The sequence below is a fragment of the Podarcis erhardii genome (assembly GCF_964252035.2).
Source record: "Podarcis erhardii genome assembly, chromosome: 7".
Classification (NCBI taxonomy): Eukaryota; Metazoa; Chordata; class Lepidosauria; order Squamata; family Lacertidae; genus Podarcis; species Podarcis erhardii.
In genome coordinates this window covers 9,273,349-9,292,100 of record NC_138511.1, presented here as the reverse complement: position 1 = coordinate 9,292,100, position 18,752 = coordinate 9,273,349, and the positions used below count along the sequence as shown (strand labels likewise).

The 18,752-nt window shown below is 47.1% G+C and overlaps 1 protein-coding gene across 1 annotated transcript; it reads left to right on the top strand.

Annotated features, from left to right (window-relative positions):
- The first annotated feature begins 4,633 nt into the window (after positions 1–4,633).
- Positions 4,634–16,038, top strand: MYL2 (myosin light chain 2). Its single transcript, XM_081868573.1, has 7 exons — positions 4,634–4,772; positions 8,257–8,346; positions 10,538–10,613; positions 12,635–12,739; positions 13,714–13,789; positions 14,270–14,318; positions 15,732–16,038. The coding sequence occupies exons 1-7, from the start codon at positions 4,770–4,772 to the stop codon at positions 15,828–15,830; spliced, it is 498 nt and encodes a 165-aa protein (XP_081724699.1). The 5' UTR covers positions 4,634–4,769; the 3' UTR covers positions 15,831–16,038.
- Positions 16,039–18,752: the final 2,714 nt, after the last annotated feature.

The window sequence follows — 18,752 nt, the reverse complement described above, 5'->3', positions numbered from 1 at the left end:
TAATTTAAAATACAGTCATACCGTAAAGGTACCGTAAGTACAACAGCATTAAGCACAAAAAAGAAAAAAGAAAAAAAGAAGAAAATGAACGATAAAAAAGAGTTTAACAGTAGCAAGAAAATGTCAATTAAAAAAACACCAAATCTTTATACAACATCATGTCTTATCCAATAAAGTCTTCTATAAAAAACTTCCAATTGTTCTCATTATACTTTTTCTATTGATTTCATCGCACAGTTTATTTTACAACTTTTTCCATATATTCCTCTGAGATGTTTATTCCGTTTATTTATTGTACACAAGTATCATTCAATTCTGCTAGGATGAAATCAAAAAGTATACGGAGAATGGAAATTATTTAAGGAATATATAAGACTATGTTGAAAAAATGATACCAACATTCAGTTTCATAGGATGCCCAAGAGCTCTATCCTGCAGTTTCCTATATTCCTATAATCCTCGTTAAATGCACAGTCTAAGGCAGGCAAGGCCAAACTCAGCCCTCCAGATGTTTTGGGACTACAATTCCCATCATCCCTGACCACCAGTCCTGTTAGCTAGGGATCATGGGAGTTGTAGTCCCAAAACATCTGGAGGGCCAAGTTTGGCCATGCCTGGTCTAAGGGCTCATCCACACCCAAAAAGCAAGGGTCCAAGTGGTTTTCTCCATGCCCCACTGCTTCCTGGTACCAAATCAGCAACGGTCAATCCAGTGAAACCCCTAATTGCTGTTTGCTACACTTGAGGGCTATAGATCGATTTCCCCCAGGAGGGAGCAGCGGTGTGGATAAGCCCAGTTTTCTGGGATGCAACTGAATCTCACCTGGAAAAGGGCATCAGCGGAAGGAGCCTTGCCCTCTCCACCTGGAGCGCCCCGTGGCCTCCTTTCATCTCTTCTGAACTGCTCCTTCCATCCTGGTGTTGGGTGCTTAGTTTAGCTCCAGCTCTATCCCAGGATATCTAGGATAGCTTGCTAGGCCTTTAAAGCCCTGCGAATTAACATCCAACTAGGGAGGAATCCAGAACAAAGGCGATGCAAGTGAGAGACAGCTGCCAGGAAGGATATTCACTGTACTCCAAAAGAAGTGAGATTGAACTTTTATTACAAAAAATCCCCAACCCTGAACATTTGTTTTCTTTCTGAGCATGTGCCAGGGCAGGGGGTGGGGGTGCCTTTATACCAGATTTGTCTTCCTCAAAACAGAGTTGACAAATACTCCCTAAGAGTTGTTAACTCATCAGTGCACACACAAGTCCTTTGTTTCCTTACAAAAAGGAATCATGCAGTCTTTGGGTTAACAAAGACGCAGGCTATAAAATCTCCCTTTTGGAGAGACTCATTGACTTCACTTGGTTTTTCTTGCAACTGGGAGTCATTGGCCCCCTGGCTCCTTGCTTTGCTTGTTTCCGGAAGCAGGAAGAGAAAAGAAAAAGGGGTGGGGCAAAGCCTGCTGAGAGCCTGCTAAGCCACACCCTCATGAGCAACTTGAGCTCAGGGCTCAGGTTAACCCTTTCGTGCATGCAAATGTGAGTCAGTATCTGTATATTACAACAGTGCCCCCTCTCACTGGCCCTGCTCTGTGGTCTCCACAAATGCTTTGGCCTGAATGGAATAGGTAATATTGATCCACCCACGCTCCCCTCTAACTTCACCCACCACTGGAACTTATACACGGCTTTTCTTAGCCAGAATACTGCAGTTGGAAACAGTGTCCAGGCAGAAATAGCTGCCACCAGAAATAAGTTCAACAACTTTTGTGTCCAGATTTTCACTTTTTGAAACATGGCAACCCTAGAGTTGGCCAACCACTGGAGATAGTCCCATTTCACTCGAAAAGGATGGTGGAACAAGGTGGGAGCAGTTGACAGTTACAGAAAAAGAGACAGAGCAAAACAGACAACTTGGAGGAGTTAAATTCAACAATCCTTCTCAGTTACTTTGGTTTTTGTTTGTCACTTTTGTTTTGAGAGAACAGGGAGCAGGCCTCCCCACCCTAGATATCCATCATCCATTATGGACTGGAACTTTATTCCGTTATAAAAAAGGTAAAGGGACCCCTGACCATTAGGTTCAGTCATGGCCGACTCTGGGGTTGCAGCGCTCATCTCACTTTATTGGCCGAGGGAGCTGGCGTACAGCTTCCGGGTCATGTGTGTGGCCAGCATGACTAAGCTGCTTCTGGCAAACCAGAGAAGTGCACGGAAACGCCATTTACCTTCCCGCCAGAGCGGCACCTATTTATCTGCTTGCACTTTGACGTGCTTTCAAACTGCTAGGTTGGCAGGAGCAGGGACCGGGCAACGGGAGCTCACCCCATGGCGGGGATTCGAACCGCCAACCTTCTGTTCGGCAAGTCCTAGGTTCTGTGGTTTAACCCACAGTGCCACCTGCGTCCCTCTTATTTCATTATACCTAAACTTAAAATCTAAACATTACCTTTCATGGCCTTCCATTTCACTTTTTCTACATCTTCATGATTGTTTGGGTTTTTCCTTTATGCAGCAGCACCAGAATTAAGTTCATAGTGAAGCTTTGTTATATGTGTCTTGTTTGATATCATGTATTTTTTTGCTTATCCGAAAGAATCCCATATCTATCTATCATCTATCTATCTATCTATCATCTATCTATCTATCTATCTATCTATCTATCTATCTATCTATCATCTATCCTCTATCATCTATCCATCTATATCTATCTATCTATTTATCTATATCTATCTATATCTATCTATCTATCTATCTATCTATCTATCTATCTATCTATCATCTATCTATATCTATCTATCATCTATCTCTCTATCTCTCTATCTCTCTATCTCTCTATCTATCTATCTATCTATCATCTATCTATCATCTATCTATCTATCTATCTATCTATCTATCTATCTATCTATATCATCTATCTATCATCTATCTATCATCTATCTATCTATCTATCTATCTATCTATCATCTATCTCAGATATGTGGAACCTCCGGCCTTCTAGATGTTGCTGGATGTCAACTCCCACAGGGTTCCCAATGGCCAACGGTCAACTGGTCAGGCATGGGGAGAGCGGGAGTCCCCATGGGCAAAGACAGACTGAAGAAGGGCTGAAGAAATAGGAGGCTCTGTTTTGGGGACTGAGAAGGACTCCCCTTCCTGGAAGACTGGATTCCAACTCTCCCATGTAGTTCGGGGAGGGGTGGTGCAGAAGCACATCCAAAACAGCAGCTGCTGCCACCTTCATCATTCATTTTCATCCTGTGCAACTAAGACAGCTGCAAGCAAGGACAAAGACAGGGTATTGTGGGTGTCACCTTCAGCCCCCTTCCCCCTTGTCTAAGTATCTCTCTGCTCCTGGCCCCAGGCAAGGAGATGCTCTGGGGCAGTGTAAAAAGCTAAAAATATAAACACAAAGACTGTCAGGGCGGGGTCAGCTGAAAGGTCTCTCTCCCAAGCAGACAGGGCCCCAGCATCTTGTATAAACAGAGGAAAACTGCCCCACAGCGTGGACGTTGAGAAATCTTGCTCTAGAGCGTGCCCGAGAGGGACCTCCTTACCCCTTACACATCTATGAGCAGAAAACCCATTTGCTCCGATGGAGTGCTCAAGAGTGGTTAGAGCAGGGCTTTCAGCGTGGCTGCCCCTGTTCTGTGGAGTGGCATTCCTGTTGAGATAACAACAGATTTTCCAGGAGCAGCTGAAGGCCTTTTTGTCCCGACAGACTTTTCCAGCTGGTGAAATGGGTCCTCGCCGTGGCTGTCTACTTATCGGGGTTTTCATCTTGTCTTCAATGTGTTTGCTGTCCCTTTAACTGTTTTTGATTCTCTTGTGCATAAAACGCCTTGAGATGGTGGCTTAGAAGGAAATTGACAAAAATGCTAACAGCAGCAACAACAGCAACAACAACAATTGCATTTTTATACACATACACTCACCAGTCTTTACCAGTCTGGTGCACTCCAGCCATTTTGGACTACCGTGGTACCTCGGGTTAAGATCTTAATTCGTTCTGGAGGTCCGTTCTTAACCTGAAACTGTTCTTAACCTGAAGCACCACTTTAGCTAATGGGGCCTCCCTCTGCCACCACACCGCCACCACGCGATTTCTGTTCTCATCCTGAAGCAAAGTTCTTAACCCGAAGTACTATTTCTGTGTTAGCGGAGTCTGTAACCTGAAGCATATGTAACCTGAAGTGTCTGTAAGCTGAGGTACCACTGTACAACTCATATAGTTGCCCCAGGGATTCATAACTCCAAACAGTTGGAGGCCCCCGAGTTTGTTGAAGGCTGATATGCACACACAGACACAAAATGCATCGCTGCCGGCTGGTAATTCTGCTTGGTGTGCCATTTAACACACACACACACACACACACACACACACACACACACTTCTGCTGCCCCTCCAGCTACACATCCAGGAGAAACTGACACACGCAGGTGTCCAGCTATTATTCAGCCACTGAGCAGGACTTGCATCGACGTCTTAAAAGGAGAAACTGTCAGGGCGCCCAGCATGCCTCTAACCTTGGAGCCCGTTGTCCGTCTCACATGTCACCGCATGACAATGAGCTGTTATTTAAGAAGAGAGAAAGGAGATGGGGGGGGGGTTGGAGAGAGAAAGGGGGACTAACTCACCTGCCACAGCCAAAAGTGGAGATGGGTTTATTTTTAATCTGGGATGGGCTCTATTTATTGTCTCCGCAGCCGGAGTGCAGGGGGCACCAGCTGAAAGATTCCTCTTGGAACGGGACTGTGGGCTGCACAGTTTGGTCTGAGACATGGTAAGTAAGAGGGTCAGAGAGGGGATATTTGGGGTAGAGGGCAGAGGATGGAATGAGAACAGGTCCCAGAAAATATTGGGAAAGCAGCATGGTTATTGATCTCAGGTGAAGAAGAGCTGCCTAACAGGTGAATCCGTTTCCCCTTCGCAAGGATGTTCAAGGCTAGATTCACAGCACATTCCTTTACATGTCTCCAATGAATTCAGTGGGGCTTACTTCCAGGTAAGTGGGGTAAGGACCACAGCCTACATGAATCAGGGGGAGCTGATTTGAATCAGAGGAGGCTGAGAAGTTTTACAGCAGCTCATGACTGTTCTCTGAGGTTTTGGAAGCATGCAAATTATCCCACAAGTTAGTGGGAACGCAGGTTCTTTAACTGGTTCGTTTGTATACTTGAAATATTCCAGGGCAGTGAACCCAAAGTGTGAATATCATTAAATGCACATGATGTATAGATACAATTTAAATCCAGAAAATGATTATAACGAAAAGACAACCCCTCTTCCCATAAAAGCTTAAAAACAGAAGAGTCCACCTACAATCTAAAATGTGTCTCCTATAAAAGGTGTGTCTCCTATGAAAGGGCCACCTGCTTTGCATGCAAAAGGTTTCCAGGTGAGCCTGGCATCTCCAGGTAATGCTGGCAGACTCCTTGCCTGAAATCCTGGACAGCTGCTGCCAATCTGTGTAGACAAGACTGGGTGGGATGGACCAATGGTCAGACTCAGTCTAAGACAGCATCTTATGTATGCTCCCCAACCAGGGTGGCCATCTCCCAAGAGACTGCGATCTACTCATAGAGTTAAAAACTGGCAGTGATCTACCCCATTTTGGGGGGTTCAGTTCAAAGTTGTTGAACTTTTTTTAAGGAAGGAAGGAAAGCCCTGTTTTTTGAGGTTCAGGTCAAAGTTGTTTAGCTTCTTTGGGAGGAGTCAGTGATCTACCACAGTCGTCCAGTGATCACGATCTAATAATAATAATAATAATAATAATAATAATAATAATAATAATAATAATTTTTTTGTCATTGCCCCCTCTCGGGGACAACGAAAATTACTTGGCTGCTCCATCCACCCAGGTAGGGCACTCCACACAAAATCAGAACAACTATAAAAACACTAATTAAAACAATACAGCAAGGAAGATTAGATGACTTTCAAAGTCCAGGTTTCCCATTCAGGGCCGAGATCGCTCTGGAGAAGAAGCTGTTCTTGAGACGGCTCATTCTTGTCTTCATCGTCCTGTATCTCCGTCCCGACGGCAGGAGCTCGAAGAGACTCCTGTTGGATGTGCCTGAAATTCATAGTGAGGCTGTGGAATTGACTCCTTCCGCAAGCTGTGGTTCTGGCAACGAACTTCAAGGAGGAAGGCTACCCAAGAGGATTTGGCCATTTCCCTAGCTGCCTGGCTCGAAAACGGTGGCAGCCTGAGTCCCCAGCATGCCCACAGGCAACTGAGAAAGACCCTGATCTGAGATCTTGGAGACCAGCACCTGAAAGTCCAGCCAGTTGATGTACTAGACAGTACTAGACATGTACTAGACAGTACCAGTTGATGTACTAGACAGACCCAGTTGATGCACTGCACTAGACAGACCCAGGGTCCAATTCTTCATGAGGCAACTCCCTGTGTTGCTGTGGAGAATACTGGGGTGGACTGACCTCAAAGGCAAATTTATTTATGGGGGGGGGTCATGCTCCTAAGTCAGATAAAGGCTTCCAAAGTAGCTTATAAATTGTAGAAGGCTCATAATATAAAATGACGCAACACAAACGCTCAAGAAGAGAAGAAAATGAGCAACATCACGTTCCATATCCTGTCTATTTGTTAGATCAGCAAACATTGCCCTCTTGTGAAGTCCACAGAACAGTGGTTCTAAAAACCTTTACTTAGGAATTTCCCAAGGTTCACACTCACCTGTAAAACCAGCTAAGATGAACCGGGAAAGGAGGCTCCCAGAATGCGTTGCCCTTCATTCGGCGGATGCAGTTAAGCTGTTAGTATACGGTCTGGTTTTATATTTAAGTGAAATATTTATTTGTTGTGTTTTATAAGTTGTTCCTCAGGGTTTATTGACACTGAACTGTGCTTTTGCCGTGAGTTTTCCCTGCAAAAACCCACCCTTTAAAGCAGAAGCGCAACAAATGGCAATTCGGGTTTTCTGCAGGTTGCCACTTGTGCCAATTCAGCAGGAAAGAGCAGGTTTTCAGGGAGAACGCTCAGTCAGAGAAAGAACAGTCAGACATGGAGTTTTAAAGTGTGGGCAATGCCTGGAAAACACAAAGTTAAGTGGGAATAAGCCCTCCCTCTGGGATTGTGTGAATAATGAAGAGTGGGGTATAAACAATTTAACGGGATGCTTTAAAAGGCCTCTTGTTTGACGGCCTCTTTTCATAGAATCATATAATTGTGGAGCAGGTAGGCACCCCAAGGGTCATCTAGTCCAACCCCCCTGCCATGCAGGAATCACAGCTAAAGAATCCCTGACAGACCTCTGATTTAAAAACTCCAATAGAGGAGAGTCCTCCACCTTCATGATATTGGACATATATAGGTAAATGTTTATTGGTTAATGTTTTAATAGGATTGGTTTGTTCTGTATTTTAGCTACTCTCTTTTTTCCAGTTGTTCCATATTTTAACAGTGTGGTGCAACTGGTTTTTGTGTTTGGCAAATTGCTTAGAAGCCACCTGGGCATCAAACAGCAACAGCATAAATAATCAATTACTAATAATAATAACGACCCTGCAAGTCCCTTTGCAAGTCTACAGTTCTGTGATTCTATGCAGGTCGTCTTTAGCAGATGCGGCGCTGGGGTGCAAATATCTGCCCAGCGCCCCCAAATTACCACGGATAGTGTTGGGGCGATCGTAGCTGCGCAGTGCCAGCCATCGGGGCGCTACTCTCCCCCATGCTGCTGCGGGAGAGAGATCCCTACAGAGGCTTGGGAGTGAAGTTGCGCCCCTCCCAAGCCTCCTCGGGAGGAGAGCAATCCTTATGGTTGTCGGGGCGCAACTGGCGTGCGTGCAGGGAAAGGGGAGGCCGCCAGCAAAGCCGCGCAGCTCCCCCATTCACTGGGGTGCCCCTGAGAGGCCGGTGCCCTGGCACAATGCACCACTAAGCCCTATGGGAAAGACGGCTCTGATTCTATGGAATAATATAAATGAATGATAAAATCTGCTGGCTTTTTAGCTGTGCACAGTGGCGTAGCGTGGGTTGTGAGCACCCGGGGCAAGGCAAGTAATTTGCACCCCCTAACTCGTGGATTTGCGCCCCCTAACCCGTGGATTTGCGCCCCTAACCCTAACCCCCAGATGTTGCGCCCGGTGTGGCCGGGGCCCCCCTGCACCCCCCACGCTACGCCACTGGCTGTGCAGGTGGAGCACCTTCCTTCTGCTCCCCACCTCTGCTGCAGCCCTGATGCAGCTCCGAGGCTTAAGGGGGCACCCATGAATAACTATTCTCCCCCTTGCTTCTCTCGAAGTCTCCCAAGAAAGCCAAGAAGCGATCCGAAGGCGCCAACTCCAATGTCTTTTCCATGTTTGAGCAGGCTCAGATCCAGGAATTCAAGGAGGTATGTCAAGACAGGGGTGGGGGAACGGCCTTTTGGGGGAGAATTGCACCCAAAATCTTTCTAAATCATTCTGGTTTTGTTTGTTTGTTTGTTTTTCCAAAAAAAATTATCGAGTTTCCAAATTTATATAACAACAATAAAAAGAAAAAAGAAAACATTACATTAAAGAGAAAAAAGACAAAGAAACATTTATCTTAACTGTTAGATATCCATTTTTGTAACATTATTATATGACTTCCTCAAATCCCACTAGCTGAGTTTCCAAATTATTCATTGTCGCAGTTTTCCAACGCTATTTTCCAATAATAATTACTTAGTCATTTAACATCTTTCTTCCTTTCCATATTGACTTCAATCTATAGTATTGTGTAATTTAACAGAGTTACCTCCTAGGCCAATCAGTTACTCACAAGTAGTTCTACCTAGATTAACTTAACATATTTATTTAAATAGTCCTTAAATTTATTCCATTCATCTTGATACTCCTCCTTCTGGTCGCGGACTCTTCCGGTCAGGTTGGCCAGCTCCAAATATTCCATCATCTTCATCTGCCAGTCCTCCACTGTTGGTAAATCTTGTAGTTTCCAATTTTTAGCTAACAAAATTTTGTTAGCTTCCTAGATCATTCTGAGAAAGCAGTCCAAGCTGGCTGTGCACTGAGTCAAAGAGGCAGCTCCACATTCAAATCTCACTCTCCACAAACTCCCCTGAAGAGCCTTTGGCTTATCTCTCAGTCTCTGTTCCACACCTGTAATAAAAGCAGCACCTCTTTGCAGGTGTTCATTTGCTATACCAAATCAGCCGGCCGCAGGGAGCCTTGAGGGCAGGCTAGGCCAATTCTTTTACTTATTTATTTTAAGCCCAGAATTCCATGCCAAGTCCTGGGTGAGTCCACATTCTCAGAGACTAAAGGTTCTAGAAACCAATTAAAAGGGGCTTAAATGGGAAGCCCGGTCTCAGCCGTGGAACCTGTTCATAATACCAGAGCTTAAATGCTGGAATACAAGACTCCTGCCAATTTCAACGCATGGCAAAACACCAGCAGGTGGTGCATATTCTGGGTTGATTTTCACTCCATCCCCGTCCCCCATCCTATTTTTGTTCGGTTCTGCAGAACAGATTTCTGGGTTTGCTCCCAGGTAGAGCCCGGGAGCCTGGGTGTGGGGAGGGGGAGGCATTGAAGTGGGGCGGGGGACACACGACACACGTTTCCCAATTTGCAGTGACCACATTCCCGCAGCATTTTGCAATGCATTTATTTTATTTTTTTATTATTATTTTTAAGTAACTTTTTTATTCAAAAGTAAAACAAAACATATTATCCAGAAACATATCATCCTTATTCCACCCCCATTTTCCCTCCCTCCCCCCACAGAACCCACCCACCCCCACCCCCCGACTTCCCTCAGTTCCAGTCTTTGATTTCTCTAAAAATGCTGTTTTCTGCATGTTACACAGTTGTATAGATCCTCAAACTATTTAGCTGATTATTATCAATAAAAAGTTTGTGAATGTTTATTCAAAACCAGCCAAGGAGTCCAGTTCGCTTTGTTGCATCTTCAAATACTTTGTAAAGGGTTCCCATTCATCTTTAAAGTCACAGTTATCCTTGTCCCGTAGCTTGTATGTCAGTTTTGCCAGTTCTGCATAATCCATCATTTTTTCTTGCCATGATTCTTTAGTTGGGGGTTTCTTCAGTCTTCCATCCTTGTGCTATTAAAACTCTCGTGGCCGTTGTCGCATACATGAAGATGTTTTTCAGCTTTTTTGGCAGATCTTTCCCTACAATCCCTAATAACAATGCTTCAGGTTTTTTAACAAATGTTAAATGGAACATTTTCTTCAATTCATTGTATATCATTTCCCGAATTTTTAAAATTACCTTACAATCCCACCACATATGATAAAATGTCCCCTCCTTTTCCTTTCACTTCTAACATATATTTGAACTAGTTTTGTACATTTTCCCTAACTGCACTGGTGTTGTGTACCATCTGGCAATGCATTTTTTTTAAAGCCCTCGTGAAAATTCACCACCATTTTAGTGTGAATTTCTCCTCATGCACACATTTGCGGATGTTAATTCCCCGTAATAATAATGCCAAGATTCTCAGGAAAGCAATTTCTGCATCTAGCATGACCTTGCAGTGTGGCTAGGTAACACAACTGTGCCCTGATATCCCTCATTTAGGCCTTCACCATCATGGATCAGAACCGCGATGGGTTCATTGATAAAGCAGACCTGAGAGATACGTTCGCCGCATTAGGTAAGCAAAGAAACCCTATAAAACACCCAAAAGCTAGTAAGCAGAACCAGGACAAACCTTATATTTTTATGGTTTTGTATCTAGGCTGTTCTGTCTGCTTTTAAAACTGCCTCTAGTGTTTTTATTTATTATGATTATGTATTATCCATAACTGTATTACAGAGGATTTGTCTGTTTTGCTTTTCTTTACCTTTGTATAGCAACCTGGTATCTTTGTATAAAAAGGGGGCAGAAGGGGGGGGGGAAAGGTTGCATTCATTGCTGGTCCTACGCAGAGTAGACCCACTGAAATTAATGAACCTGAGTTAGGCCCCATCTGCACTGTATACATTTAAAGCAGTATCATACCACTTTAAAGAGACTACAATTCCCAGACAGTGTATTCCTCTTCCTAGGGAACTCTGGGAATTGTAGTTCTGGGAGGGGGATAGGGTGCCCTACTAACTACTCTCAGCACCCTTCACAAACTACATCTCCCAGAATTCTTTAGGGAAGACCACGCCTGTTTGAAGTGTTGTGATTCTGCTTTAAATGCATAGAGAAGATTGGGCGTCTTGGGTTCATTAATTTCAGTGGGTCTGCTCTGAATAGGACTCAAGTTGGATTAAAAAAACAACCCCAAAGAGCAGCCTAGAAACATTTTTAGAAAATAGACATACATACAGCATGCATGGATTTTTTTTTCAACGAAAAGGCCTATTTCAGTTGCCAACATTTTCTCTCCTCTCACCACCCAACTAACATTCTCTGCCAGGTCCACCAACTTAAATTCAAAATGTTGATTCCCACAAAGTCTGGAAAACCAAATTTGTAGAAATCTGAATCATTTGCTGTTCAAAGATCTGGGATCTTTCTGAAAGTTCAGCAGGACTTGTAACCCATCAAGCCCAAACCAGTCTGCATTCATTTATTCATTCATTCATTCATTCATTCATTCATTCATTCCCTGCATTTATATCTCACCTTTTCCTCCAAGGAGCTCATTGTGGGTCTCCTCCTGCTCATTTAATCTCCACAACAAACCTGTGAGGGAGGTGAGACTGGGAGGCAGAAACTGGCCCAAGGCCAGTTCCAATGGGCTTCATGGATTTGAACGCTTGTTGGAACCCTAGATCCCAGTCTAGCATTGTAACCACTACACCACACTGCCTCTCATGAGCCCTGTGAACTATTTATAGTGGCCTGCTGTGTGCCCGGCAACCCTATTTTTTTTGCAGTTCCAGGTAACAAAACAGCCCTCTGGTGGGCCACTGGATGCAGTTGGTCGGTTGCCAAAGGTTTGGTGGTGGGCCTCTCAATCTGGTATGGCCAACACGGTGCTCTCCTTTCAAAGTATAACACCTGTCACCCACGGCTATCGGCTCTGCTGACTGGGGCTGGTGGAAATTATAGTCCCCCAAAAGACGGTATAAGCTGTCTGCTCCTGTTGCACAGGTTTAACGTGATAATTCCTAAACGGCCTCGGTCCTGTACACCTGAAGGAGCATCTCCACCCCCATCATTCTACTCGGACACTGAGGTCCAGCGCTGAGGGCCTTCTGGTGGTTCCCTCACTGCGAGAAGCCAAGTTACAGGGAACCAGGCAGGGGGCCTTCTCAGTAGTGGCACAAGCCCTGTGGAACGTCCTCCCACCAGATGTCAAAGAGAAGAACAACTACCAGACTTTTAGAAGACATCTGTTTAGGGAAGCTTTTAATGTTTGATGTATTACGGTATTTTAATATTTTGTTGGAAGCTACCCAGAGTGGCTGGGGAAGCCCAGCCAGGTGGGTGGCGTATAAATAATAAATTATTATTATTAGTTTGACATTTGAATGGATCGTTGACAAATCCCCCCTAGAGTTCTTCTACTCCAGGCACCCCCAACCTGTGGCCCTCCAGATGTTTTGGCCTACAACTCCCATGATCCCTAGCTAACAGGACCAGTGGTGAGGGATGATGGGAACTGCAGTTTAAAACATCTGGAGGGCTGAAGGTTGGGGATGCCTGTTCTACTCTGTCGTGTTTCCCTCCTTCCTCAGGACGCTTGAATGTGAAGAATGAAGAATTGGACGACATGGTGAAGGAAGCTCCTGGGCCTATCAATTTCACAGTGTTCCTGACCATGTTTGGAGAAAAACTTAAAGGTGAGATTGGAGACGAGGGTAGAAAGTGTTTCCCCGCCACCCCCCCATGCCACAAGCAAGGAGCACCTTCTGGGAAGAGGTTCTTGGCATCTCCTCACTGCCTGCTCCAACCACCTTGCCACGCACATAGAATCAGAGTTGTGAGTGCCTGGAGGCGGTTGGAGGATGGATGGCGGCTAACAGATTGAGGTTGAACCCTGACAAGACAGAAGTACTGTTTTGGGGGGACAGGGGCGCGTGGGTGTAGAGGACTTCCTGGTCCTGAATGGGGTAACTGTGCCCCTGAAGACCCAGGTACACAGCCTGGGAGTCATTTTGGACCCACAACTGCCCATGGAGGTGCAGGTTAATTCTGTGTCCAGGGCGGCTGTCTACCAGGTACACAGGCTGAGACCCTACCTGCCCGCGGACTGTCTCGCCAGAGTGCTGCATCCTCTGGTTATCTCCTGCTTGGACTACTGCAATGCGCTCTACGTGGGGCTACCTTTGAAGGTTACCTGGAAACTGCAATTGATCCAGAATGCGGCAGCTAGACTGGTGACTGGGAGTGGCCGCCGGGACCACATAACACCGGTCCTGAGAGACCTGCATTGGCTCCCAGTACATTTCTGAGCACAATTCAAAGTGTTGGTGCTGACCTTTAAAGCCCTAAACGGCCTCAGCCCAGTATACCTGAAGGAGCATCTCCACCCCCATCGTTCAGCCCAGACACTGAGAATGCTGTATTGTTTTTAACACCCGCTTGGAAGCCGCCCAGAGTGGCTGGGGAATCTCAGCCAGATTGGTGGGGTATAAATAATAATAATAATAATAATAATAATAATAATAATAATAATAATAATTGAAGGGGACCCCAAGGGTCATCTAGTCCAACCCCCAGCAGTGCAAGAACACCCTCCCCCACAGTGGTGGAGAGAACAGGCCAGCCTCCCATAAGTATTTCACTTTCCAGATCTCTTTTCCGTGACTTCCAGGTGCAGATCCAGAAGAGACTATTCTGAACGCTTTCAAAGTGTTCGATCCAGAAGGCAAAGGCCTGAAGGCGAACTAGTAAGTACCTGTGGAACTCCCTACCACATGAGGCAGGGATCACCACCAGTTTGGATGACTTTAAAGGGGGGTGGGTGGACAGTTTCATGGAGGAAAAGGCTATCGACGGCTACTAGCCATGGTGCCTACACTCTGTATCCACAGTCAGAGCAGTAAATCTTCTGAATACCAGTTTCTGGAAGCCACAGGAAGAGAGAATTGCTCCCATGCTTGCATCCTGCTTGTGGGTTTCCCATTGGGGCATTGACTGGCCATTGAGAACAGGATGCTAGCCGAAATGATGTCGGTGCTGATTTTGGAAGCTTCGCGGTGAATCCTTTCCTGTTTCAGCCTTTGATTACGAGATATGAGGGCCATCGGTCTCTCAGGCCCTTCAATTAAAGGCTGCAGCCTCTGCTCCTCTCAAAGCTTTCCTTGTCATTTTGCTCTGGGGTTTTGCTCCCTCGTGGTCCTCCATCTATCCCCTGCTTTGTATTGCAGCATCAAGGAGATGCTGATGACGCAAGGAGAACGGTTTTCGAAGGAGGAGGTAAGAGGAGGCCTTGGGGGCTGGCAGGCATTGAATGGGCTAAGTGGGAGGGCAGGAGCTCAGAAACAGAAGAGGAACAGCTTGACATTCAGTGCCTGGCTTCTGCATAGCTGTCAAGCGTCCCTTATTTGGCGGGACAGTCCCTTATCCCAGCGCCATGTCCCGCTGCTGTCCCTTATTGATGAGGCTTTGTTTGGCTGCTGGCTGGACTTTCTGCCTTTGGCTCGGAGGGGCTCAGAAGTTGAACATACCTGTGCCCGGAAAATCCCTTATTTTGTCTGCTGATCCCTTATTTTCGAGGCTGCTGGTCCCTTATTTTCAAATCTGTAAGTTGACAGCTATGCTTCTGCATGTAGAACTGGGGGAAACTGCTGTCCTGGACCTTGGACCACTGCTGTCCATCACGATGTGCAGTGCTGAGACCAATGCTCTGCCTGCTATGCTTCTAGAAGAATTGAATTGTAGAGCTGAAGAGGACCCTGAGGGTCATCTAGTCAAGCCAGGGGCATACATAGACTCCCTTGCGCCTTTGGTAAGGAGCTGTATCAGTGCCCCTGCCCCTTGCATTCCTCTGCCAAGGTGCCCAGAGGAACCTGTGTCCTTGCCTGGCCACCCAAAGCCGTGCAGAAACAAGCAGGTGGACTCATATCCAGTCCAAGCCAGAGTGTGCTGGTCCTGTGGGTTGCCCGAGAGGCGAGGTCCAAGTCCGGTCCATGGTCAAAGGTGCAATGGGGAGGCAGTCCGTAGTAGCAGAAGCTGGGTGCAGGGCAGGGAGTCAGGTGAAGTCAGGAACAGGCTTGCAAGCAGGGAGCCAGGGCAGGTCAGGAGCTCTGGCAGAGAAACAGGACAGGGTTCAGGCAGGAACTGGCAACCAACAATGTTGCTCCCGCAACTTAAGGGGCTTAAAAGGTAAAGGTAAAGGAACCCCTGACCATTGGGTCCAGTCGTGGCTGACTCTGGGGTTGCGGCGCTCATCTCGCTTTATTGGCCGAGGGAGCTGGCGTACAGTTTCTGGGTCATGTGGCCAGAATGATTAAGCCGCTTCTGGCGAACCAGAGCAGCGCACGGAAACGCTGTTTACCTTCCCGCCGGAGCAGTACCTATTTATCTACTTGCACTTTGATGTGCTTTTAAACTGCTAGGTTGGCAGGAGCAGGAACCGAGCAACGGAAGCTCACCCCGTCGCGGGGATTCGGACCGCTGACCTTCTGATCGGCAAGCCCTAGGCTCTGTGGTTTAACCCACAGCACCATCCTTACAGGGCTTGCTTACTTGTAAATAAATGTGCATAGGGTTGTGCTGCTTGAGCATCAGTCAAAGCAGTTAGAGGACTCCAATTCCAGGTATAACCGGTGCAACGTTGGATAAAATGAACCTCCAGAGAACTTTTCCCTGCCTGCTTCTTTCCTGCAGATAGACCAAATGTTTGCAGCCTTCCCTCCTGACGTGACCGGCAACCTGGACTATAAGAACCTCGTCCATATCATCACTCATGGAGAGGAAAAAGACTGAAGGCTGGGAGAGTACCCTTCCTACGGGCCTGGAATGGTACCCAGTGGGGCTTCCTTTTCCTCACAACTCTGTTTGTTCCTCACCGTGAAAACTGGGAGGTTCACAGGCTTCCTGATAGTTCTTGTCTTCTTGGTGTTCCCAGTCCCTTGTCCGTCTTCTTTGTGTGAAAGAATTCATTCATGACTTGAGAAACATTTCCAAAATTGTATTTTTGTTGAATTATTCACCGAGTCCATGTGTCACGATCCAGTTCACGGGCGATCAAAGTCCCAGCTGGGGACGTTGGGACCGGGGGGTGGGAGTAGGAATGGGAGTCCAGAAGCCAGGAGTGAGGAAGCCAAGAGTCCGAGGGTCAGAGAGCCAGGAGTCAAGAAGCCAAGGGTCCGAGGAACAAGAAGCAGGGAGTCATGAAGTCAAGGGTCCGAAGATCAAGAATCAAGGAGTCAAGGAACCAAACACAGCAAGGCAGAGAACATATTGCTGTGGCAAAGAGCCGAAGGGAAAATGCTGACCTTATATTCCTTCCTAGCTCTTGCCACCAGGTGCTGTGAGTTACCAATCGGCCACACCTTGCCTCTTCAGAACAAACTTAGGAAGGCCCCAGTCCTGCAGAGTCCTATTGGTCACAGGGCCTGGCTCCTGCACACACACACACCTGACACCACATGTTCCTACATGAATAACAGCTGGCTTTGCGAAACCTGGGAGGGGAGAATGGACTCATGCAGGAGCCAGCACCCAAGCTGAAAACAGGCACATATCCCACTTCTGACACCACTGCTCCATCAATGCTGAGGAACCATTCCATGGACCAGCTACAGTTACAGGGACCTGAGTTAGACAAGGTGTTGCATCAGTCCTGGAGCTTTTATACTCCTCTCCACCCATGCTGGCCCATCCTTCCCTGGGAGAACTAGGAGGGTTCTGGTCCACAGCACATGTCTTCCTCATCCCAAGGAGGACTCAGGGAAGGGAGACCTCAAACTGCCACGTGGGAATGATAGCTTTAGGTCTGGGCTTTCACCAGTATCTTGGGGCTTGGGATGGTTTTGATGGATCTGAAGGGTGATGGTGGTGGTTAGGACCCAACAGAGTATGCCGGGTGCCTTGAATCTGCAGTTCCTCCTGCAGGGGGGCATTTTCCCAGATGGTAATTTTGCAGGGGTTGGGGGCTATCTCCCCCAATGCTATAGGGCCAGCACTCATGGGATCAGGCCCCATCTGTCTGGTGATAGGAAGCCTCCAGCTTGTGGACCAGTCTGGGCTCACCAGTTGGCTCATGGCATCATTTCTCCCATACCACACCTGTGTGTCCATCAGCTGACAGCTCCCCACCTGTGCCTTAGGTGTCCTGAAACTTGTTTTGTTTCTCAGTTGGGCTTAATTGCCAAGAAGGGCAGAGGACAATGGATGCTCGGGTTGCGAACATGATCCATGTGGGATGCATGTTCGCAACCTGCAGCGGCACATCTGCGCATGTGCGGGTTGTGATTTAGTGCTTCTGCGCATGCGCAAAGCATGATTTAGAACTTTGGCGCATGTGTGGCCACCAAAACCCAGAAGTAACCCGTTCTGGTATTTCCAGGTTTCGGTGGGTCCATAACCCGAAAAAACACAACCTGAAGCATCTGTAACCCGAGGTATGACTGTACAGTGATACCTCAGGTTACAGATGCTTCAGGTTAAGGACTCTGCTAACCCAGAAATACCTGGTACCTCAGGTTAAGAACTTTGCTTCAGGATGAGAACAGAAATCGCGCGGCAGCTGTGCAGTGGCAGTGGAGGCCCCATTAGCTAAAGTGGTACCTCAGGTTAAGAACAGTTTCAGGTTAAGAACGGACCTCCAGAACGAATTACATTCGTAACTCGAGGTACCACTGTACGACTAAAACAGTCCTAGCTGGTTTACAACACTCAGAATCAGATCGTTGGACAGTGCTGCCCTCCGGTGTTTTTACGAGAACATTTCACTCAAGGATGAAGAAGACCAGGCTCCCACCAAACACACACACACACACACACACACACACACACACACACACACACACGACAGCAGCGACTCTTAATGGACAGCAAGGAACAAGTTTTTGTTCAAGGTCCAGAAGCCACGATTCCAAGGTATATGAGGAGCGAGGCAAGAGGCTCGTAACCAAATGAAACTACGAAGACGTCCAAATGGTTGGCGGGTCCCTCCGGCCAAGCTGTGAAAAGTGAAACAGGGCACGCTTCTGGGACTCTGTCCCCCTAAGGCTCCGCTCCACACACTCTGCCTGGGTGGGGACACCCAATGCCCCCTACAAATGGGATGTCTGGTTCTCAGCAACAAGAATTCGTCCTTCCCTCTTGCCTCCTGTCCCCAAGGAACCCCTGACAGGACCCCTCCAGATGTTGCTCCCACCCTACCAGCCACTGGCCATTCTCGCTAGGGCTGCTGGAAGCTGTGAGTCCGACAACATCTGAAGGGCCACAGCTGTTCCCCATCCTTGCTTCAGCAAGAGCAGTGCTTCCCAAACTTGGGTCTCCGGCTGTTTTTGGACTACAACTCCCATCATCCCTAGCTGGCAAGACCAGTGGTCAGGGGTGGCCCTCCTCCCTCTGTTCATGGGGGCCGCCTGCCTGGCTTTCTCAACTTGGTCCCAGACTCTGAGCTTGGCTAAGCATCAGGACAGCCTGGTCTTCAGCCCCACAGTGCTTTGTGGAGACATGCCATCTTTGACCCCCTTCAAATATATCTAGAGTACCTGTGGTGTGGAATCCAGAACCACCTATGGTATGATTCCATGAACCCAGCATTTGGAGGGGTGGAGATTCCCCGTTGGGGAGAGCACCACCTTTCACCTGCGTAGGAGGGAGAGAAGGTAGGTGCTGCAGGCTGCTTTTGTTTTGCAAATGCCCCCAAAATAATGCTCATGCGACTTAGTT